Source organism: Peromyscus maniculatus, chromosome 13 (genome assembly GCF_049852395.1).
Source record: "Peromyscus maniculatus bairdii isolate BWxNUB_F1_BW_parent chromosome 13, HU_Pman_BW_mat_3.1, whole genome shotgun sequence".
Taxonomy (NCBI): Eukaryota; Metazoa; Chordata; class Mammalia; order Rodentia; family Cricetidae; genus Peromyscus; species Peromyscus maniculatus.
This window is the reverse complement of record NC_134864.1, coordinates 43,037,837-43,065,609: the sequence shown is the minus strand read 5'-3', so window position 1 is coordinate 43,065,609 and position 27,773 is coordinate 43,037,837. Positions and strand designations below refer to the sequence as shown.

Genomic DNA, 27,773 nt, shown 5'->3' with positions numbered 1-27,773 from the left:
CCCAAACCTGTAAAAAAAAAAAAAAAAAAAAAAAAAAAAAAAAAAAGGCGATCATGGTAGAAGGCTGCACAAATTCTGACTTCGCCCTCGACTGGGGACTGTTTATTTCTCTGGCTAGTTCCCCCAATCGGTGCTTGGGCCTCGACCGCCCCGCCTCCCGGGACCTCGGCTGCACCCTCCCAAAAAATCCCGCGAATCCCGGGCGTGCACGCCCAGATCTGGTGGTGTCTGAGTCCGGAAGCCCGCGGCTGCAAATTCCCGGCTCGGCATCAGCTGCTGCCCCGCCCAGCGGCACCTCCCGCCCTAGGCTGCAGCTTCGCGGGGCCGGGGCGGGGCCTCGGGTCACGTGGGGGGTCAGCACGCCCCGCCCACCGCTTCCTGAACCGCGGGGTCCCGGCGTACGCACGTGGCCTGCCCATCTTCTTCCTCCGCGACCCCCGCTGCTGCAGCCATGGCTCCCGGCCAGCTTGGTGAGGCCCTCGCGGAGCACGGCCCGGTTCTGCCTGCCCCAGCTCCGCCACCCGCCTGTGCAGCACGCCCGCCGCTGGCCGAGCTGGGGAAGGCCCGGAGCCGGGCCTGCAGACTTGGGTGGCCCCAGTGCCGGGCCTGGGCCCTGCTGCCATCGCATGGCCCCTCCCCAGTCCCGGGAGAACGCCGTGCAAAAAGCCCGCGAATAATGAGCAATGCCTTCTGTTTCAGCTCTGTTCAGTGTGTCTGACAAAACTGGCCTAGTGGAATTTGCCAGAAACCTCGCCTCTCTTGGTTTGGGTCTAGTCGCTTCCGGAGGCACGGCCAAAGCGCTCAGGGATGCTGGCCTGGCAGTCAGGTAAGGCAGTCAAGTAGTGTTAAAGGTAAGTCCAGGGAGAAAAACGTGGTGACCATAGTAACCCGGAAGAGATGTAATCCAGGCACTGTGAGGAAAATAACCTACTCCCAGTAACACTGTGAGGCCCATATGACCCTACTCATTTGTGGAAGAGGAAACTCCCACGTAACAGCATAACAAACAGCGAGGGGTAGACGTGGGGTAGCACTCAGCCGCTGTTTGCAAGCAAATCAATTTAGGCAGGCCGTTTGTTATGCACAACAAACACAAATTCTCAGTGACCAAGGAAGGCCTGGCTTTAACGTCATGATTTACAGCTAGCTGCCTCTTCCATTAGCATCCTGTAACCCTGTGAAAGCACAAGTCATTGGCTTCCTCACAAGCTGCCCATCACCTGACGACTAGGCAGTGGGAAGGGATTGATTGACAAGAGAAGTCAGGAGATGATCCCGAATGTCTGGAAGATAGAAAAGGAAAAAGATCTCAAGGACAGGAAGTTCAGAGGAAGGACACACTTAACCACTGGGATAATATTCAGATAGACAATAAAAGACCTGTTGTCTGTCTTGCTTGCCATAACAATTCTTGGCCTATGGATAATTCCTGGAGAGGTTTATTATCCACCTCTTCATACTCTAGTCTGTGTGAGCAATACGTATCCCCTCTAGATTCGACAGTTTCAGACTGCAAGAATGCCATTACTTCTTAAATGAGTGTTTCTCATTAGGATCTTTTTGCAACTTCTCATGAGAATCAGGAGCATCAGGGACAGCAGACAGTTAGGCTGTTGTGAGTCTCTGGGTCCTGTGGCCAAGCTGGTGCCCACCATTGTTGCTGTTGCGTTTCAAACGAATCAAAATTATGAAGTATAAGGAGTCCTTACATGGTGCATCACCTGGTTTAAATGTTTATCAGATGGTCATTCATATTCCCAAGCCACTGCCCAATCCCTGCTTGCCCCCATTCTGCCAGTAGCTTTTTGATTCTTAGTCTTTTGGTGGTATTGAACATTGACCCCAGTGTCCTGCCTAGTCAGCCACTGAGCCATATCCCTAGCTCATCTTTCGTTATTTTACTTGAGAAACCTTTGAAATTGAGAACCAAGGTCTCTTGAGTTGCCCAGGCTGGTCTTAAACTTATGACCCTCCCGCTTCAGCCTCCTTGAGTGAATGTTGGATTGTGGATATCTTTTAAAGATGAAGAACATCAGTATATTTCCTGCAGAGAGTGAGTGTGTGTGGCCTACATGGTTTATTTAGAGCCTGGCTCAGTCGTGTTCACTGAGTGGAATGTGGACAAGTGGGAGGCATGTTCCATGATTAGTTCTTACAGTTGTTGTAACATCTTTTCTTGATTGTCCTTGTTGGACAAGTGTGTATTTGAAACACAGGCACAAAGAAGTAACTTGTCCAAGGTCATGCAGTTAGCCAAGAAAGAGGTCAAGATTTTCTCCCAGGAAGTTGACCAATGCCTTGTGCAACAAACAGATGAGAGTACCATTAGTGAGGTGCAGTAGTGAGCAGATTGCAAGCTTTATATACAGATTTTAAAATATATTTTATGGCATTTTTTTTGTTGCTATTCAGGCATGCAGGAAGGGAGTTGGTTCTCTCCCATTATGTGGAGCCTAGGGATTGAACTCAGTTCCAAGGCAGGTTCATGTCCCCCCATACACACACACTTTTTTTTTTTTTTGAGCTGAGTCTCTCAATGGACCAGAAACTCTTCAGTTTAGACTGTCTCACAATGTAGCCCCAACTGACCTAGAAGTCCAGATCCTGTGACCTCAGTCTCTTAAGGGCTAGGAATTCAGGTGTGTGTGTGGCCACTCCCAGCAAAGACCTATCTAATGGCCATTAGACTAAATTCCCCCACCCTCTGTGCATAGTACTGAGAATTAAACCCAGGCCCCCACATAGCCAAGACAGGCTACACAACCAAGTAATATTCCTAGCTCTTGTAAAATTAAATTCGTTTTTCTCCTTTTTGGTTTCTGGGTGGTTTTGTTTGTTTTATACAGGACCTTGTGCATTCGAGGCGAACTTTGTACACTGAGCTATACTTCTAGTCCAAAGATATGTTTAATGTTCGTTGTTGTTAATTCTCTATAAATGACTCTCCATTGAATTTATTTCTTGATTAAAGATATTGACTTATGTCTCTGGAAATTGTAAAGCCAATGCTTTCATACCTAATGGATTCTCTAAAACACATATCATTCAGAAAACATAACATTTTTTGTAAAATAAATAAAATTTGGAAATCCAGCATAGTGAAAAAAATTTAAAGGTTTAAAAAATTTAAAAATATACTTGTTTAAGTTGGACTTGAAAAAAATAATCTCCCGGACTGAGTTTAGTAAACTTGGTGGGATTTGCCTGAGGAGTGGAAAATGATAATTTCGTAACTGTTTTCGTTACTCTGTTTTCAGAGATGTGTCTGAGCTGACGGGTTTTCCTGAAATGTTGGGGGGGCGTGTGAAGACCTTGCATCCTGCTGTTCATGCTGGTAAGTGGTTGACGCCTTCCGTTTATAACAGATGCTTTGGTTAAGAGCTTCGAAGGACATAGGAAGAAGACATAAGTCATAAGCTCCAAAACGGTGTTTTTAAACAGTTGTGTTGATTTTATCAGCTTTGCCTTCTGATTTCATAGTCTATTAGAATCCCTTTGGAAGATGACTGGCCTCACCGCAGGACGAGTCCAGATCGCTTTCCCCCAGTTGCTGTTGATCTTGACTAATGACTAGTTCGGCTAATCTGGATTGCAGTGTTTCCTCGTTAGAGTCTGACTGTAGACTTCTGCAGGAGTTCAGACTTGGACTATGGTGTTAAACTGTAACTGACTCTCGAAAGAAGGTGACTTCTGTTCATTTGTCAGGCACAGCAAACCCTCTGTAAACAGTCACAGCAGCAGGAAGTGTATTTCTGTCTTGCGAGCTGTAGGTGAACCTTGAGAAGCAAGGCCAGAAAGCCTGGCTAGAGGGATGGCTGGGCCTTAGCAGTGGAGAGCACTGGTTCGCCTGGCAGAAGACACAGGTTCAGTTCCCGGCACCTACATAACAGCTCATCAGGGGTTCCACTTCTTTGTTTTGACCTCCTGGGGTACCAGGCATGGATGGTGCACATACAGATAACACAGGCCAAACAGTCATGCACATAAAATAAATAAATCTAAAAGAAAAAATGCTGAAAGCGAAGGATTACCAGTCAAGTTGTGAGCTATTGCTTATGAAAACGTAGATGGAAAGACTGGTAGAGGTGACGTGAAAATTCCTTTTACAGTTTTTTTTGGGTTTGGGGTTTTATTTGTTTTGCCGGAGAAAAAGGAATTAGATTTGTTTCGGTTTTTTGAGACAGGCCCACCCTGAGGCAAGACTAACTCGGACTCCACTCTGTGTTCCATGCTAGCCTGGAACTCTTACCAGCCTCCTAAGTGCTGGGATCGCAGGTGTGAGGCACCAGGCCCGGCGACGTTTACTCGTTGAGGGAAAAGGTGTTCTGTTCTGGGTTGGTTTTGTTGTTGTTGTTTTATTGAAATATGGCCTTGCTTGGTAGCCCAGGCTTGCTTTCGAACCTGCTGCTGTCCCCCTGCCTTAACCTGGGTGTTTAGAGTCCAGGCCTGCACCACTGTCTGTTGTTAAATTCTCTAATTTTTTGTTGCAGAACTCTTCAGCTGTGCGTAATGCTCTTTAAGAATATTAGGTGCTTGGTGCATTTGCACAAACCTGTAATCCTAATACTTAGAAGGCTGAGGCAGGAGGATCATTTGAACCCAGGAGTTTAAGACGTAGCAGTGCACGCCTTTCATCCCGGCACTTGGGAGGCAGAGGCAGATAGATCTCTGAGTTTGAGGCCAGCCTGGTCTACAGAGTGAGACCCTGCCTCAGAAATAAAAAGAATACTAGACAGTTTTTTACCTTGTGACTGATGGGACTACACAGCATAAACTAATTATGTACCTCCCACTTGATTGCATTAGGAATCTTGGCCCGAAATATTCCAGAAGATAATGCTGACATGGCTAGACTTGATTTCAACCTTATAAGGTAAAAAGTTTAAAGCTGAATTTTGAGTGAGTTAAAGACTTATCTCTAAGTCTCACTGTATAAATGATCTGCTGTCCTCAGGATATAAATGCTTTTTTGCATCTTCTATGTGATATTTTTTCATGTATGAGCATTTTAATTTTGCCAAATTCATGTTTTTAAACTATGTAACTTAAGTTAGAACAACCTTTGCCTTGTTGTTATTGTGCATTTGGAGCAATAATCGCACCACTGAATTAGACCCTCAGCCCCAATCTTCGTTTTTCAAGAGGTAAGATTGAAATTTCACTGCATCAAACCAACCAAGATACTGTTTTCTTTAAACATCCGTGGTAGCTTTCTTGAGGTGTGCTTTGTGAATTATTATATAATTCAGCCTACTAAAAAGGTGCAATTTGATGGTCTTCAGTATATTCAAAAGAAGTTGTTGAAACCATCACCGTGTTGATTGTTAGAATGCTCTTGTCTCCTGTCTGTACCTCCCACCAAAGCCTCCTGAACTTGGTAGTGTTCCTTCTCACTTTGTTCCTGATTCCTCACGTTTCTCCCCTTCTGTGGGTTGTGTCTTGCTCAGTGGTGCCATTCCGACCGTCACAAGTTTTGATTACTTCGATGGTGGCCAGTTTCTTTCTTTTGGATCTTGTGCTTTTCTTGTCATACCAAAGACACCTCATTATTGTGATGACCTTTTTTTTCCCCTTTTTTTGCTTATGATTTTGTGGTTAAGTTTGTGATTCGAGGGTTTTGCCTGTTTGTATTTGGACAGAACCTCAATTGTGTGGTTGGAACTAGCTTCTGATTCCCCACCTTCCTGCCTTAACCTCCCCAGTGCTGGGATTACAGAGGTGTGCCATTTTACACCCAGCTCTGTTGGTGGAGTTAATTTTTTTACCTAGAGAGGTGTGAGGCAGAGATCTCATTTGTCACATTGGGGACTGTCCCGTTGCCCCAGCATCATTTGTTGAAGGCTGTTCTTTGCTCCACGTGGTCCAGGCATCCTTGGTCTCTGTCTGTGGTTACGCCAGTGCGCACTACTGCGGTAGATCTGCAGTAGGATTTGAAGTAGAGAGCCATCGGTCCTCCCGCTCCGGTTGAGCCATTCAGGGACCCTTGCATTCTCACGTGACGTTCGGATTGCTCTGCACCGCTTGCAGGGAAGGCGGTGGGACTTTTATAGGGTCTGTGGATGGATGTGGGGAATTACTGCCTTCTCAACAGGAGAGTGTCTTCTAACTCGTGGATGGGAGCTCTCTTCCCTTTTGAGAGACATCGATTTTCTTCATTCCTTTTCAGCATTGTTTTGTGGTTTCGGTGTGTCGGTTGGACACCTTTGTCATTCTGTTCTTCAGTATCTGATTCCCTCAACGCTGTCATTACTGCATTGCTTCCTTGATTTCCTGTCGTGATTGTTGTTTGCTAATGTGTATTATTACAATTGATTTTTACATATTGATCATAAGACCGGCAGCCTTGGCTGGACTCACTGATTAAGGCGGATAGGTTTTCTTCATATATGAACATCATCTCACTTGTATCCAAGACTGATGTCTCACCTGTACTTTTCTTTATACATTTCTTTGGCTAAAACGTGGCAAAAGATTGAATGGAAATGGTTAAGAGTGAATATTCTTATTTCTGAATCTTAGGAGGAAAATAGTGGTTCTAAGATATCGATAACCACGATGTTAGATTTTTATTACATTTTATCATGTTGTGAAGATTCTACAGTCCTGAATTTATTGATGTCTCCTTTTTTTTTTAAATTATGGATAGATAGTGAATTTTTCCTACTTTTTGTGCATTGAAGTACTCTTGTGGCTTTTGTCTTCTATGGACCTTACATTAATTTATTTTTTGAAGATCTTTATTTACGGGACACACATGCTTCCACCCTGTGGGTTCTATGTATCAAACTGGGGTCATCAGTCTTGGCAGCAAGCACACTGACTTCCTGAGCCCCTAATGGGTTTCCAGGTGCTAAGCTAGCCCTGCCTTGCAGGGGCGATGTCCTGCTTGGCCGTGGTGTGTCATTCTAATCATTTTTGGGGTTGGGCTGACAAGTTAGCTTTTGTGTCAGCCTCCATTAGAAGCAGTGGAAGTTTTCTTGTAATGTGCTTGTCTTGCTTGGGATCTGGATAGCAGGCCTGATCTGGTGATCCAGGAAGTCCTCCTCCCGTTGTACTGGTTTCCGCCAGCCGGGCTCATACTGCAGTCCTGGGGTAGATAGTCCTTTGACCTTGTTATACCATACTTGTGACTTCCCTGAAGGCAAAGCAAGTATTCTACCCTTACATCAGGTGCACAGTCTGTCAGGAAAGCAGTGTAAATGTGAATGTCCTAGGTAAACATCACAGTCGAAAATGAGATTTTTCTATACTTTTTTTTTGAAACCAAACACATTTGCATTTCTTTTCTTTTTTTTTTTTTTAAAGCAAATGACATAGACCCAAATTTCTATACTCTTATAATTTTAATTTCTTCTTAAAATAGTTTGTTTTGAGGTAGGAGTTTAACTGTGCAGCCCGGGTTGACCTCAAACTCTATTTAATCTTCTGGATGTTGGGATTATTAGCACTCCCAGCCAAAATAACCAGTTTTGAAATTTGAATGATTCAATAGTAATAGTTAGCTGAAGCCAGTCGAGCTTCAAGCTTGCACGGTGGTCTGGGGAGGACGATGTGTCCTGTGTCCAGAGTGCGTGCTGATTCTATGCTCTGCAAGTGGAGAAGTGGAGAGCCTCCAGACCTCTTTTACTTCTAAGATTTTCAAAATGTTGGGGGCTGGACAGGCGGGCTCGGAGGTTAAGAGCACTCGCTGTTTTTGTAGTGGACCCAGGTTTGGATTTTACAGCACCCACCACAATTTGTGACTAGTTCTTGGGGGTCTGATGTCCTCTTTTGGCCTCCCCGGGCCCTGAACTCGTGAGTTACGTACACATCTGCAGGCAAACCCTTGTGAGCAGAGAGTCAGTCTTTCAGAAAAGAATTTGAAAATGTCAGGCTTGCAGTGTATGTTTTAGGTATTCATGGGTTTTGCTCACATCTCGACAAAGCTTGAGTTTTCCAGTGACAGCTAGTTCTCCTCGGTTGACAGAGTTGTCGCCTGTAACCTGTACCCCTTCGTGAAGACGGTGGCTTCTCCAGATGTGACTGTCGAGGCAGCTGTTGAGCAAATTGATATTGGTAAGTCGGAATAAACGTTTCAGAACTGGCAGGGGTGGAGATTCAATTCTCTTGGAGATTTTGTTTTTGTTTATTATTGAGTGTTTGTGGTTTTGTTTCATGTTGAGACAGGCGTCTGCTACATTGTCCAGGCTGACCTCTAACTTGTGATCCTCCTGCCTCAGTCTCCGAAGTACACAAATTCTGATGTGTGTCCCACATCCAGCTTAGAAAATATTTTATGAACTCTTTAGAAAATATTAAACTATAAACTAAATATTTTGTGTGTATTTTGGGGGTTCCTATGGGCTATTCCCCCTTATTTTTTTAAGTCAGAAATTAAGGTAGAAGTATTGTGCACAGTGACTAGAGAACTCATCAACTGATAGCCAAGTGCCAAGAAAAATAATATATTTTGTTCTTCAAAGGTGGAGTGACCTTACTGAGAGCTGCAGCCAAAAACCACGCACGAGTGACAGTCGTGTGTGAGCCGGAGGACTATGTGGCCGTGGCCGCAGAGATGCAGGGCTCCGATAGTAAGGACACCTCCCTGGAGACCAGGCGCCACCTGGCCTTGAAGGTGGGGTGCACTTCTGTAATCCTGTAAAACAGAGTCCATGTAGTCCGTGTGCCTGTCCAAGCAGTCTGCAATTCTGCTAAATATATCAGCTTTGCACACTGCTTGGGGCTTCTGTCCTTTCGTTAAACATGGACAGAGCAAATATTGGGACTATTCTGTCAGATTCAAAGGCAGAAAGGTTAGTTGTGCTATTTAGGGTTAATTGGGGGTGGGGTGCGTGGGGCAGGGGCGTCGTGTAAGGCTGTGTACGTAAAAGCATTCCCAGTATCTCACAAGATGCAACTTTTTGTAGGCATTTACTCATACTGCACAATATGATGAAGCGATTTCCGATTACTTCAGAAAGCAGTACAGTAAAGGAATTTCCCAGATGCCCTTGCGGTATGGGATGAACCCCCATCAGACCCCTGCCCAGCTGTATACGCTGAAGCCCAAGCTTCCCATCACAGGTAAAGCATAAGGAGTACGTCCTGCGTCCGGACACCTGGCTTTCTCTGTGTTTGTCTGGTTACTCCCGTTCAGAATATAAACTAAATTACTTAATACCTCTTGTAACCATCCAAAATCAAGTGCCAGTTGGACACTCTGCACAAAGTGTCAGCGTGGCAAACCACAGGTCCTGGCTGGTAAACAAAGCTCCAGTTGAAGGTACAGCTTTTTGGACATTGGTGTTTTGGAAGACTTGAGGCCAGGTGGGACTGCTGGGATTTCCCAAAAGAGGACCCCGACCAATCCTGTGACGTCACTGAGGCAGTGGAGAAAGCAGAGGGGGACCTGTGTATCTTTGTGGGTTGAGAGCCACTCTCTGTTTGACAGATATTATAAGACCTGATTTCCTGGATGGCCTGACAGGCCAGTTGTAGTGGGCCAGATAGAAGTGTGACGTTAAATCACGTTGAGGGACCAGTGAGATTGGTCAGGGGCAAAGGCACTTGCTAAGCTAGCCTGGCGACCGGAGTACAGTCCCAGGTCAGAATGTCCCCTGAGCACTACACTCACGCCTCTACTTCCCCACACACATGCACAGACAATATAATAAATAATTTTTAATTTAAAAGAAAAAGAAATGACAATGATGGATAATTCTGTGAGCTGGGAATTAGAAGTATGGATTTGTAGTTGAAATGTGAGCATGTGTCTACTCACTCCAGATAGGGGACCAGTAACAAACAAGCTTGTTGAACTGGTGGTTTTTATTGTGATTACTTACAAGAATATTAGAGAGAGGTTATTTATAGGAGCAGAAGTGACTCAAACAGCCACATCACCAAAGCCCGCCCTGGCATTGGTGACAGCTCACAAAAGCTAGAAACCTGGAGCACACTGCACAGCTCAACAGGTTGGAGAGCGTCCTTTCCAGGCATCTCAGCTGGTCTGTCTCCCAGTAGTCCCTTCAGCTTCCATAGGTGCCTGGTAAATCTGCTCAGTTTCAGGGACTTCCTGTGCTTAGCCACCTTTGCTGTAGGATGGACTGTTTCACCTCCTTTTTAAAGTTCTATGTCCAAAACAAGAGTTTTACCTGGGAGGAAATGGCTGCGTGACCTATTGTAGCATTAACAGAAGGATTTTCAGTGTTTGGCCCTGTCTCGTTCCCCCTGAGAGGCGGGAGGGTGGGCAAGGGCAGAGGAGAGCTCCGGGTGTGGAACCCTAGCACCGTAGGAGGGTTAGCACGAGCTGAGAGTCAGGGCAGCTTCACCACACTCCGGGCAAGCCACACTGGCCCATGTTTTCCTGTTGGGAAGCCGCGGTTCTTCTGGTGGCTGCTTCTGTCACAGCCCAGGGAAGGGTGGAGAGAACAGGGTGGGAGGTTTGAGGGTTTCACGTGCTCTCCTCTTATCCTTCCCATCCAGGGAGCTAAGGATCTGTCATTGCCCTGCCACAGCCACATCTTGTACCTAATGATGCTAAGTCCCTCAGTCACCCCAGAGTCTCCCAGACTGTGCTACTTCTGCCTACAGTGTGTATCGGGTGATGCCGCCTTACTTAGGGCCCTTCCTTGGCCTTCCGTGCTCCATAAAGTACATCCCCCTGCCTCGCAGTCTTCATCCCCCTGCCTCAGATCTGCTTCCCGAGTCACTCTACAACCCCCTCTGCTCTGCTCCTGGCACAGCGCAGCCTCTACCCTAGGGTCTTGATGTTGACAGACCTCTTCACTCAGGCTTGCTCCCCTCGGCTCCTCGTGGCCCTGGCTGCCTTTTTTCAGATCTCAGCACCCCAGACCAGAGTAGCTGATCTTCCCTGTTGTCACCTCCCCCAGCTTTGCGGGTTCTCCCATGAGGGTGGCAGCCCCAGAAGCAGAAACCTTGATTGCAAGTGTAGTCTGTGTACTTTGCGTTTTTTATAAGAATTTCCAGGGCCCGAGTGTCACCTGCACTCTGAGAAGCTCTGTGTTCACCCTCGGCGCTCAAGAATGGTTTCCATGTGTGTGTGTGAGTCTCCCTTGTTCCTGTGTGTATAGTACTTCATTCTTCCAAAATGTAAAAGGATTATTTGTACTTAAGGCAGAGGTGGCCCCGGGCATGGAAACAGCAGCTTCTTGCAAGACATTCACAGGATTTCTCTCAAACACATACTTATTTTTACAACAGAAAAAAGAAGTATTTTGCCTTTCCGTGTGGTTTGACTATTTGGCAGTGATACAATTACAGTGTCCATGCCTGTTTGGAACAAAGCCGAAGCAAAGAGTAAAGATGGACTTGTATGTCTGTGTGATTTTTGTCTTCTGTTTTTTCTTTGGTTTTGAGACACCTCCTTGCGCAGTCCTGGCTAGCCTGGAACTCACCAGGCCGGCCTCAGGCTTCTGACACTCCTGCCTCCGCCTCCTGAGGACTGCCGTTGGAGGCATGCAGTACAGTGGCCGGATTTGGTGCGGCTGGCTGCTTTCTTCCAGCCGGAAGTGAGGCGGTGCCTGTGTCTCGTCTGTCTAGTAGATGAAGCAACGTGAAACATTTCTCTGTAGCACGCTCTGTTATGTCTAACCAGTTGTTAGCACCTCCGAGAACGTGATGTGTCAAGGGGAACCAGTGTTCTGCGAAGTGTTTAGACACACGCTTTCCCACTCACCTCCCTGTTCACACTCACTGGGCTCCCCACAGAGGTGGGATCTGAGCTCACAGTCTCTCTTCTGCTCTGCTTGCTGGGTGCCTCGTGAGATAGCTCATGGGTATTGTTTATCGCTGACTTTGTTTCTTCTCGGCCTGTCATCTTAAGTTCCGGGAGGATATGGTGTGGTTTTCTTCTGGTTGGGGAACTTGTTTTGAGACAAGGTCTCTGCTCAGAGAGTGCTGGGATACAAGCACGCACCATCCTGCCCTGCTGCACTTGCAGTCTGTCGTGGGACTTTTTGGTTTTTTGAGACAGGGTTTCTCTGTGTGGTTTTGGTGCCTGTCCTGGATCTCACTCTGTAGACCAGGCTGGCCTCGAAGTCACAGAGATCTGCCTGGCTCTGCCTCCCGAGTGCTGGGATTAAAGGCGTGCGCCACCACCGCCCGGCCTGCAACTTCTGTTGCATCTGCTCTAACAGGTGCAAACACTTCTGTTTCTGTCTCTCTTCTGCCGTCCACAGCACTTGGACTTGTACCGTAGTTGTTGTTGTTTAGTTGAAAGGTTTATGGCTTGTGATGTACACTGTCACTGTACTTTGCATAAGTGTTTCATCTTAGTTACGGGGATGTAGGAAATGGCTGGTTTGTCATTGTTGCCGGGTCTCTTACTGCTGTGTTTCTAGTCTGCAGTGACGGGGTGGGGAGGCGGGAGGGGTGCATGTCTTCGAAGACGACCCAAGTGCAGTCGCTCTGCTCCTTTTGAAATTGGGTTACCGCTGTGTTTATAGGTCTGCATTCACCTCTTGTTCAGTTTTTCTTTATGTGGGGCTGTGGGTAGTTCTTGAGACAGGGTCTCACTGTGTAGCCCTAGCTGTCCTGGAACTCACTTAACCAGCCTGGCCTCAAACTCAAAGAGAGATCCGCCTTCCTCTGTCTACTCCCCCAGCATTTGGTTACTTTTTGTAGACTCGGTTCTCAGCCCTTTGACTAAAATCACATGCAAGTTGTGTAGTCTAGACATGTTACTTTTTAAAGGAATGTACGTATATGTGACCTTACTCAACCGTCTTATTAATGTGTATGTGTGTTTCTGTGTGTAGTTCTCAATGGAGCCCCTGGATTCATAAACTTGTGTGATGCCTTGAACGCCTGGCAGCTGGTGAAGGAGCTCAGGCAGGCAGTAGACATCCCCGCTGCGGCTTCTTTCAAGCACGTCAGCCCAGCAGGTAAGGCACTGTGCTCCAGAACGCCCTAGAGGCTTGGGCTCTTCTGTTTCCTCTCTCCAGTGTTCTTCATTATCAGTAAGTTCTGATGATAGTTGTAGAATCTGAACATGATAGGCCACTTTGGGCAAGTCTGTTGCTAATAGTGTCCATGTCGTTGTATACAACCGGATAACATAATAAATACACACATAATTATGGGACATCAGGAGATGGGGAGCCTGCACTATTGGCTCTTGCAGTGTCCTTCTTAAGTTCAGAGATGAAAATGAAGTGATGTAATGGAACAGAGGCAGCCCGCTGCTCTCTGTCGGAAGTGTACCTCAGTAAAGATGAAGAGACGGTTGGAGCGTTCTGCTCCTTTTCTGTTGAGTGAGCTGTTCCTTATTTCCATGATTGGGTTGGGTTGTCCATAATGTCACGAGGTCTGCTTGCGGTCTAGCATGTCATTGTTCCTAATATTTATTAGCTGCTAAAGGGAGATGGGTGAGGAAGGAGTCAATGGTCTGTGACACCAAGCAGAGTTAGGAATGCGGTGGTCCAGCTTCCTACACAGGCCAGTGTGGTCAGGCTTCGGGCTCTGCTTTCGGAGGCCAGGGGGAAAGTGCCCCTGCCCCTGTACTGTACGTGTACTGTTTAATTACCTCACGGAGTGGTCTTCGTTTAATTTGGTACAAGTAGTAGAAGATATACTGCCTGGATGTTTGAAAAATACAGGCTAAGTCTTTGAAAAATGTGAATTTTTTAAATGTGTTTTGTTTTCTTATTTTGTGGTGCCAAGAATTGACTCCCTGTCCTTGCACATGGTTCACCCCTAAGATACACCTCTAGCCCTTTAAAAAAAGACTTTGATGTCAATTTTGAAAAGTAGCAATTTGAGTTTTTAGGTTATTTTATAGCTTTCTAGAAAATTGTGTGTGTGTGCATGTAGGCAAGGAGGGCCTCGGCTAGTGCACAGCTATGCACTACATCTCCCCCTTGTCTAAATAAGAAAGTTCTAACCTAATACAAACTATATGCAATAGAGATGATTATTAAGTGTTGTCCAGGAGAGGGGAAAAGTAATAACATAAACAAAAACAGCAATACAACCAGCAAGAACAACATCAAACAAGAGACACATACTAAAATCCAGACATGTCCAAAACATAGGTAAGTGTCATGTTACAGAGATTACTTCAATAGCTGTCCTATCTTAAAGATTCTAACTTTAGTGTCTAAAATGTTGTTAGCTAAGATATGAGAGGATTATAACTGTAACTATCTGGTCTTCAACCCCATCAAAGAACAGGAAAATAGTGTTACCTGAGAAAACAGGAAGTACAGGCAAGCAATTTCCAAAAAATTGCAAGAATAGACAGACAGCTGACAGCCTGGACTTTCACCTAAAGATTTTCAGCACCGTTGAGGCATCCATTTTGTCTGCAGGCCTAGAATATCTGACAGACCATTTTCAGAAGCAGGAATTTTGAAAGACCATCTTACCCTACAAGGTTCAGTAGTTGCTGTCATGCTCATCCGTGTCCGCAGTCGAGGCAAGGGCAGTTCTTTGCCCAGCAGGCCGTTTTGTGCCAAGAAGAAGACAAACTTCCAAACGGAGTGTCTTAGAACCCAACATTCTCTTGGGAGTAGATTGGTGCTGCCAGGAGCAATCAAGTTATCAAAACATTTAAATGCTATATTCTCTAGATCTATCAAGTGTTTGAAGATTACTTATCCATCCAACATATGTTTTCGTAAATCTGGAAAGCCTAACTAACATAACTATAGATATGACAAGCATGGGTGACTATTATTTTGCAAGTCTTGCCTACCTAAATAACCTAAGGACTAAGGCTTCACCTTAACGAGGTAAACAGTCTGTAAACATGTACATTATAAAGACAATGACCGCAGAATTGTGAAAATACACAAAATATCTTAAATGGAGGTGGAAATGTATAGTGCAATATAACAGTATCGGTAATTGTATCAATATACAAAATATCCTAAACAGGTAGAACAGACGTACAGTATGGCAAATATAATCTTACATTTGTATCAGTATACAAAATATTTCAAATAGGAGTAGGAACATGTGTACAGTATAAAGATTATAGTTTTGAATTTGTATCTATGCAAATTATCTTTCTTTCTTTTTTTTTTTTTTTTTTTTTTGGTTTTTCGAGACAGGGTTTCTCTGTGTAGCTTTGCGCCCACTCTGTAGCCCAGGCCGGCCTCGAACTCACAGAGATCCGCCTGCCTCTGCCTCCCGAGTGCTGGGATTAAAGGCGTGTGCCACCACCGCCCGGCCAAATTATCTTAAATAGGAATATAAAAATAGTTTACATTTGTATCTCTGTAGAAGAATCCATATCAGTGCAAATCATCTAAGGCTGATAGTTTGCTATCCACTACTCTTGGTCAGTGCTTTACCTTGATGGGGTGGGGGTGCTGGGTCGGTGCTTTACCTTGATGGGGTGGGGGTGCTGGGTCGGTGCTTTACCTTGATGGGGTGGGGGTGCTGGGTCGGTACTTTACCTTGGCAGGGTGGGGGTGCTGCGTAGGTGCCTTTCCTACCTGCCACCATTGCCAGCCCGACTTTTTGCTTCCTTTGGCAGGTGCTGCTGTTGGGGTTCCCCTCAGTGAAGATGAGGCCAGAGTCTGCATGGTCTATGACCTCTATCCGACTCTCACACCTCTGGCCACTGCATATGCAAGAGCGAGAGGTCAGAAGAGAGTTTGTCATTTAAAGGGAAAACCAATGTTTTAGCCTTAATAGAATAAGAGTATAGGATTTCAATTTGTCTTTCATTGTTTTTTAGTTAATACTTAAGATGAACATATTTATACAAAAGTGCATGTCAGTATTCTAATGTAATGAACAAACAGTGAGCTTGATACAGTTTATTTTAGATTAGGTCTTTGATTGCATTTTTATTATGAAAACACTTGTAGGGTTATTCTAACCGCTGAGTTTGGTTTGACTTGCATTTTTCATACTCGGAAACACCAGAATCTTGGGTGTGATAACCAGCAGATACTAGTTCCTGAGGGGTTTTGAGACACCAGAGGCAGCAACTGTAGCCTTGTGCTATTCTGTATACACACTCTTGAGTGGATGGTGGCCACTGGCCTCCTTTCTAGCTGGTGCTGGCCTACAGCTAAGCGCTAATTTAGAAAGGAAAATGAGTGAATACTCTCTTACTGGTTATTTGACTGATGTATTAACTCTGAGTAATAAAGGAAGCTTTAGAGAATATTCTTTTGTTTCCACATCACATACATAGTATGCCCACATCATAGTAGCAGAGTTTGGGGAGATGCATGCCACACCCCAACATGTTTATGGACCTGAAAGGGATCAGAGGAGAAACTGGATTTGATCACATAGATTTTTCTATGCAAGGATACTTTATGGCAAATCTCTTAACTTTCCCTTACAGGGGCCGATAGGATGTCTTCATTTGGTGATTTTATTGCATTATCTGATGTTTGTGATGTCCCGACGGCAAAAATCATCTCCAGAGAAGTGAGTAGAGGCTTGGCTATTTTGATCCGTGTGTAACTGAATAACTTGTTCCTGGGCTTCATTGAACCTGTAGCCGACAGTGGTTGTTTGTACCAGCTCTTTACCATGTAGGATACTGAGATTATATGTGGAACACAAATCCTTGACTTATTGTTAATTTTGAGATAGGAGTTTTCAGGTGGATGTGTGTCTTGATGGGGATATTCATTATATGTTTAATTATTCTAAATTTTCTGCTGGGTGGTTTTTTCTGTTTTGTTTAATTGTTCTCCACCTCCCACCCCCACCCCTAGATCAAGACAATGTTTCTCTGTGTAACAATCCTGGCCTTCTTGGCACTTGCTTTGTAGACCAGGCTGGCCTCAAACTCACAGAGATCCACTGCCTCTGCCTCCCGAGTGCTGGGATTAAAGGTGTGCGTCACCACCATCCAGCTGCTGGGTGCATCTTAATGCCAGAGTTACTGTTCTGAAAGGCAGAGCCATCTTGCACGATGAGGAAATAATAATGGGCCTTGCTATAAACCCTTTAGAGACCCGAATGACTAGGGTGGAGGAACTTAGAAGAACTTTGATGAAGTAACCCTCATCACTTAGCACCAGACTTGCCTCTCACCATTAGCGCTGGGAGGCAGAACCAGAAGAGGTAGCTCAGAGAGGAAATTAGAGAGGGTCAGGAGGGGTGGGGAGGCTTTGGCGTGGCGGGCAGTGTTCAGTTGCTGTAGAGGATCTTTCTGTGGTCTTAAGCCACCCCAACCGTGCTGGGCTGGCATGCCAGTCCCAGGACTTGGCGACACTGAGACATCTGTGTCTCTAGTTGCAAGATGACAGACCTGGGATCTCGTCCCCTTGCTTTGTGTTCTCTGGAGCCAGGCTGGATGGAGCATGCTCTCCAGTGCAGGCCTCAAGGCCACTTCATGAACAGACTAGCATCAGAACGAGTTTTCCTTCCCCAAGGCTCGTGCATTCAAGTCAGTCATCCGTCTGTTCTTAGTTAAAACTAAGATTAGCCACAGAAAATAGGATAGGATAGCTTGCAAAACAGAGTCAGCCCTAAAGAATAACTCTGTTGATAGTAATCGTGCATTACTTACGACAGCTAATTGTTGCTATTTCTTAGAGAGTTGTTCTCTGATTTCTAAGAGTAAGAATTATATCTAATGTATTTACAGGTGTCAGATGGTATTGTTGCCCCGGGATATGAAGAAGAAGCCTTGAAAATACTATCTAAAAAGAAGAATGGAAACTACTGTGTTCTTCAGGTCAGAGCCGCTCCTAAATTAGGTGGTAATTTAGTCTTCGGTTTCACATTGTGCTCTTTTCCCGCGAATCTTGTCCATAGCCATCTTTCAGGTTTACCCCTCTTTAGTGTATTGGTCTCTGTCCTGTTTTCCTTGATCTTCTTTCTGAGATAGGGTGGTACTCTGTAGCTCAAGGGTGGTACTCTGTAGCTCAAGTCAGCCTCAAGCGCACAGCTTTCCCTGTGCTGGGTTAGACACTTAGAGCACCACCTCAGACTCCTCTGTTCTTACTGTTTTTTTATGAAACAGGGGCTCACTGTGTAGCCTTTGGCTGGCCGAGAACTCAGAGATCTGTCTGCCCCGCCTGCCTCTGCCTCCCAGAGCTGTGATTAAAGGTGTGTGCTACCATACCTACCTTTATTCTTTTTTTTTTTTTTTTGAGACAGGGTTTCTCTGTGTAGCTTTGCGCCTTTCCTGGAACTCACTTGGTAGCCCAGGCTGGCCTCGAACTCACAGAGATCCACCTGGCTCTGCCTCCCGAGTGCTGGGATTAAAGGCGTGCGCTACCACCGCCCAGCTCCTACCTTTATTCTTAATCTTACTATTTTTTTTATACAGGTAGTTTTCGGGATCTAAGATTCTTTCCTGCTTTTTTTCTTTTTTTTAATTTTATTTACATGCTTGCTTGTTCAAATGTTACTGTTAACATGGTAGAAAACCTCCTGCCTAAGTGACTGCTCTAAATTTCTTCTTTGTCCTTCCAGAAATAGAACATATTCCACCAGCGTTTTCATCTGCACTTCTTTCTTTCGGTTTTTTGAGACAGGGTTTCTCTGTGTAGCCCAGGCTGTCGTGGAACTCACAAAGATCCACCTGCCTCTGCCTCCCAAGTGCTGGGATTAAAGGCGTGCGCCACCACCGCCCGGCTGGTTTTGGTTTTTTTCCCATTTATTTTTGCTGTGCTGAGAATTGAACTGGGGACCCTTGTGCGTGTTAGACAGAAACTCAACTACTGAGCTACGTCCCCAGCCCTTCTTCTGTTACTTATCACGAGACAAAGTCTTACCAGGTTGCCCAGGCTAGCCTTGAGCTGACTCACTTTGTAGCTGAGGCAGGCCTTGGACTTGCAGTTCTCCTAAGCCCTCCCAGGAATCTAGAGTGACCCGCACGTGCCACAAGGCTGGAACCCGTTTTTTATTTGTAATTCAAATATTAACTAAATTTCTGTAACAGATTTTTTAGGAAGAAAGGAAAAATAGAATGTAAATTTTGTGCCTCAACCTGTTCTGGCAAGTCTGTGTTATATGCGTATCCAGGAAAGGACCTGAAGGGGTGGTGACCCGTGGTTAATATAACAGTGTGTCCGTGGTGATCAGTATTAGGCCCATACTAAATGATGTCATCACACATCTTCATGTTAGAGAATGAGTGTAACTCAAGAGTGAAGTCTTTCTTTTGCTAGTGTTTGGTCCTGTTTTCTGAGACATGGTTCGGCTGTCTAGCTCAGGCTGGCCTGGAACTCACTGTGACCCAGGCTGGTCTCTAACCTGAAGTCCCCCTGCCACGTCCTCCCAGGATTACAGGCGTATACCATCATGCCCAACAAGAAGGGACATTTTTGTGTGGAAAATTTAAGACTAGAGATGTAATACTTGTAACTTTTAAAATTTGTGTCCTAGATGGACCAGTCCTACCAACCGGATGAAAATGAAGTCCGCACACTCTTTGGTCTTCGTTTAAGCCAGAAGAGAAATAATGGTGTCATCGACAAGTCCTTATTTAGCAATATTGTCACCAAGAACAAAGATGTAAGTTTGAAAATGTCTAAACCAAATGCTAATAACATGTCTGTCTTCAGTGAGTATAAACTTATCATTTATTCAGGTTCATGCTTGTAATTGGTAGATACGCAAGCAGCTAGCTCATCTTTGAGATGTCGGGTAAGCCGGACACATTAGAAGCGTGTCTGTATATATGTACTTACATAGAAATAAGTGTCTTCAGTCATACCTAAGTGGATTGTGTTGTCTGTAGCTGCATACATTAGGTTTCAGATGTTTCTCTCTGCTGATGAGTGTTGCTTCGAATCAGTGAAAAGCCACATGACAACCCAAGTGTAGAGATCTATGCCAAGATGGGTATTTAGGTCATTTCCTCTTTCAGGGCTTGCTAATTGTTTTTAATGGGAACAAGTTCTGTGTTGTATTTTGTCAGCCTGTAGAAGAGGTCTGTTCTTGGGATAATGATGACCTGAGGATAAGTGCTCACATGCTGTATTCCATTCAGTCCCAGTGTATAGAACACTATTCTCTGTATTGTAAAGATTACAGAGTTGGGACCGAAAATAGCTAAATCTGTCTAAAGTTACAAAGTAGGGAAATGAGTGTGTGTGTGTGTGTGTGTGTGTGTGTGTGTGTGTGTGTGTGTGTGTTTAACATTTTCTCTGGATCTTTTCCATCAATGTGAGTTGTGGGCCTGCTTTTCTCTGCTTCTGGAGGGAACTGGTCTCTTCACAGACAGGTCATTGTAGCAAGAGCAGAAGATAGAGGGGGTCTGAGACTGCTCTGGTCTTGATTGCTGGGCAAGGGAAGTTGAACACATGACGTCTTACCCTTTTTACAAATAGTGCTTCACACAGTAGGTATTGTATGTTGACCATATCCCCACACACACATACTCCTTTTGCAGAATATTTTAAAATAGATTCTTACAGTGTTCTCAGCAAAGCATAAAATGGTATAATTTGACTTTTCCAGAACAGCGTTGGTTGGGAGTACATCACAGTAGTGTATAACACATGAAATTTAACCTCATATTAGTTCTGATCCTAAGTTTTACATCCTCAGTCATAAAGTCACTCTGGAGAAAAGGTAATCATTTTAAAATAAGAGCACTGTTCCCATCTTGTTGAACAGTTGCCATTAGTTTGAGGGGGACACAGGGGACTCTGCACTCCATCAGTCACAGATCTGCTGACGTGCTTCAGTCTCTCGTGAAGCGTGGCAGCAGCGTGCGCTATGACTCGTTCATCTGGCTGTCGGTGAGGGACCTGCGTGTTACACTGGTGACACCATAGCTTAAAGCTAATGAGGATTCGAAAGCCTGGTGAGACTTAAGCGTCCTGTGTGTTTCAGCTGCCGGAGTCTGCCCTCAGAGACCTCATTGTAGCCACTGTGGCCGTCAAGTACACTCAGTCCAACTCCGTGTGCTACGCCAAGGACGGACAGGTAACCTCGCCCTCAGCCCACCTCACAGGCACTGCTGTTGACAGAACTCCGAAGCCCGTCTGTCTCGGGTCCTAGGCGCTTGAAAGAAGAGACTTGCCAAGTTTCTCTCCCTGCCCGGTAGGCCTAAAACTAGTAAGAACTAAGTCAGCAGCCCCAGAGCCAGGCCCTGTTGATTCTTGCTTGGAGTGAGCTGGCTGATTTTGGTTTAGGGGAACTGCCTTCTCCACCCCAACCCCTCGCTGGTGGTATCTATCCCATTGACAGGGAGTGAGGGGATTTGTTCAAAGGGCAGCAAGGCTAGAAGTCAACCTGAACTTGTTGTTGAGATGGTCCTTGGAGTCCCAGAGTTCCTCTTGCCTCTGCCCCTGCCTTGTTAATGTTTGGGTTATTAAAGAATAATTTGAACACAGTGAAATTTACTATTTTTAAATGTGTGTGTATATGTATGTATGTGTGTGTGTGTGTATATATATATATATATATATACATATACATATACATATACATACATACACTTTTTTATTTTTATTTTTTTACAACTTACATGGTTGTGTGACCACTATTGCAGACAAGATAGATCACCCCCAACTTTTTCTTAATTATTTTTCTTTAATTTCATTGGTGTTTTGCCTGCATGTATGTCTGTGTGGGGTGTGTTGGGTCCCCTGGAACTGGAGTTACAGACAGTTATGAGCTGCCATGTGGGTGCTAGGAATTAAACCCAGGTCCTCTGGAAAGGCAGTCAGTGTTCTTGACCGCTGAGCCATCTCTCCAGTCCCAGATCATTCTAAATTAAAATAACTGAAACTGGGGCATTTCAATTTAAGGACCAAAGAATAACCTTTTTTTTTGCTTTCAGTACAGTGTGAATTTGCATGAGACTATTGGTTTAAATATTAAGGCAGCTCCACATAGTTAAAAGGGAGGTTTATTTTGTGGAGTAACTAACAAGTGAAGGGATAGGTAATAGGGTCTGGGAAAGGTGTGTCGCAGTCCGGCGGTGTTCTCTGGAGAACTCTGGTCAGTCTACCTCCAGCGTCCAGGGTCCAGGAACCAAGAGAGCCGACCCATCCGGATCTCGGGTCTTCAGGGGTCCTCTCTCAGCTCCGCCTTATAGGCGTGACAGTTACCGACGCCTCAGTGGGGGTGGTACTTCCAGGTCAAAGCTGGAATGGCTACCCACTACATGAGGCTATTTACCATTTGGTTATTTTGTTTGGGTTTTGTTTTTGCTTTTTGAGACAGGGTCTCACTTTGTAGCCTTTGCTGGCCTACAACTCACTCTGTAGACCAGAATGGCCTTGAATTCATAAAGATGTGCCTGCCTCTACTTCCCAAGTGCTGGGATTAAAGTCATACACCAACACTCCCAGCTACCACATGGTTCTAAGCTAGACCTAGACTGGATGATTTTGCTCAACTAAAGTCCATATTCTAGAACTGTAAAGTAGACTCTGCTAACCTGTAATGTTGGTTAGGTGAGGGAATTTAGTACATTTTCTTGTGACATCTTCAGCTTACCATGGAGTCAATCTTTTTTTGTTCGGGGAGAGGGAGGATATGGGGGGATAGGGTCTGAGGCTGTGAACATTCCGTGACACACATTAGATCTCAAGACAACATGAGAGTTCTGTACTTCTGCTGTGTGGGTTACAGGACTCACTCAGTGGCTAAGCATGTAGTGCAGGTGCATGTACCTGCCCAGCCATCTAGCCAGCTCCTGTAGTAAACATCTCTCAACCGTGTGTCCCAGCCATGGGATGCAGCACTGACCCAGCTCATCACGAGGGTCTTGCCTAACTTGTGAGCTTGGTTTGACCACAGCTTCAGCAGTTTATCTTCTGGTCTTCTGGCATTTTTTACATGTTTAGCCCACAGTGACAGTTGTGATGGCTGTCGGGGCCAAAGAGATACTAGTATGCGATTCAGAAGGCTTTTCAGGATTTTCATGGACACCAACTATTAAGATTATTGATTCGGGCTGGAGAGATGGCTCAGCGGTTAAGAGCATTGGCTGTTCTTCCAGAGTTCCTGAGTTCAATTCCCAGCACCCACATGATGGCTCACAACCATCTGTAATGAGATCTGGTGCCCTCTTCTGGCCTGCAGGCATACATGCAGACAGAGTACTGCATACATAATAAATTTAAAAAAAAAAAGATTGTTGGTTCTTGTCACAAAATCCTGACTGGTTGTAGAAACTGGTCCTTGGGCAGGGTCTCTGAGGAGCCAGCAAAGCCACTCAGAATAAACGCTTTTCTACCGGCATCTTTTAAAAGGAAATGTCCATGTTCTCAGGTTATTGGCATCGGAGCAGGACAGCAGTCCCGGATACACTGCACACGCCTTGCAGGGGATAAGGCAAACGCGTGGTGGCTCCGACACCATCCACGGGTGCTTTCCATGAAGTTTAAAACCGGGGTGAAGAGAGCGGAAATTTCCAATGCCATTGATCAGTATGTGACGGGCACCATTGGTGAGGTACGGGCTGCTTGAGGTCCAGGGGGGGCTGTGTTGATCATTCAGTGTTTGGGACAGACTTTCACAATATTACTACAGAAAGAAAGACCTTAAAATCCTGCGTTGTCTGAAATTGTTAAGATACCTCGTCATCTCTGTCACCTTCACTGCCGCCCCCTTTCTGAAGCCATGAGCCTCTGCTTCCTGGGTCATGAAGATTGGATTAACTTTGTAGGCCCGTGCTTCCCCTGCGGGTTATAGTATTGTCGTTGCAAGGACTGCTTTCCACCCGTCTCCGGCTGTCAGCAGTTTTGCTGCCTGGTAGCATGTATCGACTTGAGCTGTAGTGACTGGTGGCTGCTCACCAGGGCCTTTCTCCTACCATACCTACCAAGGCCATTAGCAAGTTCGTGTGGTTTGAGTACCTTTTCTGTTTTTTAACAAGAACGTTCTTAAGGCACAGTCTCCTTATGATGACTGGTTTTTTTTTTTTTAAGTTTTGTTTGAGATGAGGTCTTCTCTGTAGTGCAGGCTGACCTGAACTCAGCTTCCAGTGCTGGGATTACAGGCTTGTTCCACCTCGGCCTGCCGAAGGCCTTGCTTCTTAATACCTTTGCACTAGGAGTTACATTTCAGTATAAACCTCAGGGGTAACACAAACATCCAAGCAGTGGATTGTTTGGATTTGCCTACAGCTGACTTTGCACCTGAGATAGTTGTATACGTGTGCTTCATCTACAAAACACCAGTATCATCTTCTTCCTAGATTACAATGAAGACTTGTCTTAAATGTTTTGGTGAAGGTATATAGACATACAGATTGAACTTAGAGATTTGGGGACACGGTAGGTTTGAGATAAACTGAGTTACAAAAGTAAGATAGAATCTCTTTGGTGATCTAAGAATGACCTTTCCTTCATGAAGATGTTTTTAAGCATCAAAGAGCTTCTGAAGACAGGAACTTGGATGTGATATTGTTTAGTGAGCAGTGCTAGGAAAATGCCCGGGTGGTTTCTGCATTGTGCTTTCCACTGGATAAAGCTGACGTGGTGATGCTGAGCCCCCTTGCTCCCTGGCCCCCTAGGGAGAAGACCTGGTGAAGTGGAAGGCACTGTTTGAGGAAGTCCCCGAGTTACTCACCGAGGCGGAGAAGAAGGAATGGGTGGACAAGCTGAGGGGTGTTTCTATCAGCTCCGATGCCTTCTTTCCTTTCAGGGATAATGTAGACCGAGCTAAAAGGGTAAGTGAGAATCGGTGTGAGATGGGGACACAGAATCCTAGAAACAATTTTGGCCCCTTTGAGGCTCGGGATGTAGCATAGAGCACCTGGCCTCAGGTTCAATCCCAGCGCCACACAAAAGTTGTACTAGGCAGTGGTGGTACATGCCCTTAGGCAGAGAGGCGGATCTCTGTGAGTTCGAGGCCAGTCTGGTCTATAGAGCAAGTTCCAGGACAGAAAGAGCAACATAGAGAAACCCTGTCTCAAAAAACCAAAAAAATTAAAAGTTGTGCTTTTTATGTTTTAAGCTACTTAGAGTTGCATATTAAAGCTGTGTTGATTTGATACAAGTGGAGAATTATTTCACTTTTCTGTGTGATATAGGCATAACCCAAATCCTGTTGCTTTGCCTGAATATGTCAGTTAGCTTATGCTTTTTTAAAAAGATGTTTTACTTTTATTTATGATCAGATTTTATCATACATAATTGTGATTGTTTGGACTGCCTCTGTATATATGTGTGTGTACCTTCCTGGTGCCCAGAGAGGCCAGAAGAGGCCACCAGAAGCCCTAGAACTGGAGTCACCACCGATGGTTGTGAGCCACTATGTGGGTGCTGGGAGCCAAACTCGTTTTTTTGTCTGTTTGTTTGGTTTTTTGGGGTGTGTGTGTGTGTGTGTGGGTGTGTGTGTGGGTGTGTGTGTGGGTGTGTGTTTTGTTTTTGTAAGAATAGCTAGTGCTCTGAACCACTGAGAGAGTCATCTCTCCTACCCCTGGCTTCTGCTTTTGGAGGGGAATTTTGTTTTTTCCTGGGTATGCAGGTCATTGCGTTTTGAAAGTCAACACGGTTTTGGGGCTTTCCTCTGCAGAGTGGCGTGGCCTACATTGTCGCTCCGTCTGGATCCGCTGCAGACAAGGTTGTGATCGAGGCGTGCGATGAACTGGGGATCGTCTTGGCTCACACGGACCTCCGGCTCTTCCACCACTGATCTCACTTTCTGTTCTTTCCTGCTTTACTTATGTGCAGTGGATAATCATGTGTGGGATTTTTAAAGTACCTTTTAGAAAATGAGTCGTTTGCTTTGTAATAATTGGGTCTGTGGTTTTAGGTAGTTGGGTCTTACTCATCTGAAAGGTATAGACTCCTAGAGGTTTGTGTGTGCAGAACCTAAAAGCATCCCTCCCTCCTGGAGCTCGGCTTTCGAGACAGTCCTGTGTGACACCTAAAAGTGCAGATAAGCCGGAGAAGCCAAGCTGCCTTATGCTGACACGTCCCCACTGGGGATTGCTCTCCACGGGCTCTTTCATCGTGCCTCTGATTGTTTACCTCCTTGGCAAACAGCCAGTTATCCCCTGGGAACTGGATCCTTAGCAGGATCTGGATAATGCTGATACCGCTTTTCCTTTCTTAGGTGAAGTGTTGTTCATATTTCGGCACCCATGATCTTCCCTCCAGAACTGCTTAAAACTCATGTTAGCTATTTAGTAACTTGTTTGGTACCTACAAGTGGACCCGGTGTTCTACTTAGAGCCCTTATCCAAAGTGAGCATCGGGGGTGGGGGGTGGGAGTGTCAGTACCTCCCTGTGCCGGATGTGAGTGGATCTGTGGCCCTGCCTTGGGGTCCTGGCTGTTCACAGGGATGGTGCCTGTGGGCAGCTGTAACCTTCAGTCAGTCAGCCTCAGCCCTGCCTTCATTCCACTCCTTCCCTAAATAAACAATGCAGAAGGTTTTTGGTGGTGTTTGTTTGTTTTGTATTTCAAGACAAGGTTTCTCTGTAGCTCTAGCTGTCCTGGAACTTGCCCTGTAGATGAGTCTAGTCTCAAAACCAGAGATTGCCTGCCTCTGCCGCCAAGCTCTGGTGTGCGCCACCACTCCCATCACAGAAACTTTTATAAGCAGTCATCTTTGTGAGTCATTGTATGCTGACTGATCTTCCAGCTCTAGGAATAGCCCATTGAAATAAATCAGACTTAAGTAATCAGTAAAATCCTGTGGCTTCTGTGTTAGGTCACAGGGCAGGAGTCCCTCAGAGTAAACAAACCATCTTGTGTGTGCTGACTGCCAGCCCTGCCGTGAGACATCTTAGACGTGGATCTTTCTGCTCCAGCCTCTGCCCACATTAGGCTTCTACCTCTTGAGAGGCATCTGAGTCAGCTTTGTGCTGATCATCTGTTGCTGTACTAGGGACCAGAACCCGGGGCCTTCATGCTAAGCAAGCGTTCTGCCACTAAGTTGTAACCTCAGCCTCGGTGGAACTCCTTAATTCCCAGCTCACAGACACATACTGTTGGCCACAGCATTTTTAACTCATTTTTTTGTAGCAATAAATAGCGAGTAGATGTTGGCTCATAAATTATTAAATGTGCTGTCTCCCTCGAGTTATTTAGCTTGACTGAAAGTGAACATTAAGATGTAATTGGAACCATTTTTCTATTAACCCTATGCTGTCTCATTAGGCTTACACATGCGATGCCAACCACGACCCTTTTGAGTGTTTAAAGTATTGTGCCCACACACCTGGGAAGGGACGGTGGGATTCCAGCTTCCACATAATCTTCCTGCAGATAGTGATAGGGAATGGATTAGTTTAATATTTTTCACAGCAATTAGATGTTCCGTAGCACCGTTTTTAACAGTATTTAAGCATGGTTGATCAACAGAAAACATGCCTGCATGACGTCATAGGCCACAAATCCCAGGGAAGCCAGGACGGGATGGGGAGATTGATGTCTATCTGGACCATGTTGCCACACGTCAAAAAAAGATTAAAAAGAGGATCCCCAATTTCATAGTTGGTTCCACAGAGTCCTTCGACTTGAGAGTGTTGTGTTCAATTTTAAATTGTGATTTTTTTTTCTTTCTTTCCTTACCAGTGATGTTCAGTACATCCCTCAGGTCAGACAATAGCAGAAACAGCTCTGCGGGGGGGGGGGGGGGGGGGGGGGTAGGGACAGTGAGTGCCCCTGCAGTGTACTGTTGGTAAACCATGAGGCCAAAAAGGCCATCTCCCATGTAGGCTATTTCCAAGTTAAGATGGGATTATCAGAACTCCACTCTGCCATATCTTAAAGAACGTGTGCATTCTGAGCAAGTGGTCATCCCCCATCACCTCCATTCTACTTCTGTCCCATCTGTGGGTACCTTCACATCAGGAGTTACATGTTTAATGCTCAACATTGCTGCCTTTGTTGGAGTTCATATTCTACCCTATTTTCAAATTCTCTTCCAAAAT

General features: G+C 45.4%; 1 protein-coding gene across 1 annotated transcript; it reads left to right on the top strand.

Annotated features, from left to right (window-relative positions):
- Positions 1–318: 318 nt before the first annotated feature.
- Atic (5-aminoimidazole-4-carboxamide ribonucleotide formyltransferase/IMP cyclohydrolase) lies at positions 319–26,270 on the top strand. The gene is made up of 16 exons (XM_006972242.4): positions 319–470; positions 700–826; positions 3,258–3,334; positions 4,807–4,873; positions 7,967–8,055; positions 8,463–8,614; positions 8,907–9,063; positions 12,759–12,884; positions 15,482–15,589; positions 16,307–16,392; positions 17,564–17,653; positions 19,312–19,440; positions 20,767–20,859; positions 23,158–23,340; positions 24,404–24,559; positions 25,408–26,270. Exons 1-16 carry the CDS (start codon positions 452–454, stop codon positions 25,525–25,527), a joined length of 1,779 nt encoding a protein of 592 aa, XP_006972304.1. The 5' UTR covers positions 319–451; the 3' UTR covers positions 25,528–26,270.
- Positions 26,271–27,773: the final 1,503 nt, after the last annotated feature.

Coding starts and splice junctions, on each gene's coding strand:
- Atic (XM_006972242.4), top strand. Junction 3,335..4,806: donor GCATCCTGCTGTTCATGCTG/GTAAGTGGTTGA, acceptor TGATTGCATTAG/GAATCTTGGCCCGAAATATT. Junction 15,590..16,306: donor TGCATATGCAAGAGCGAGAG/GTCAGAAGAGAG, acceptor TTTCCCTTACAG/GGGCCGATAGGATGTCTTCA.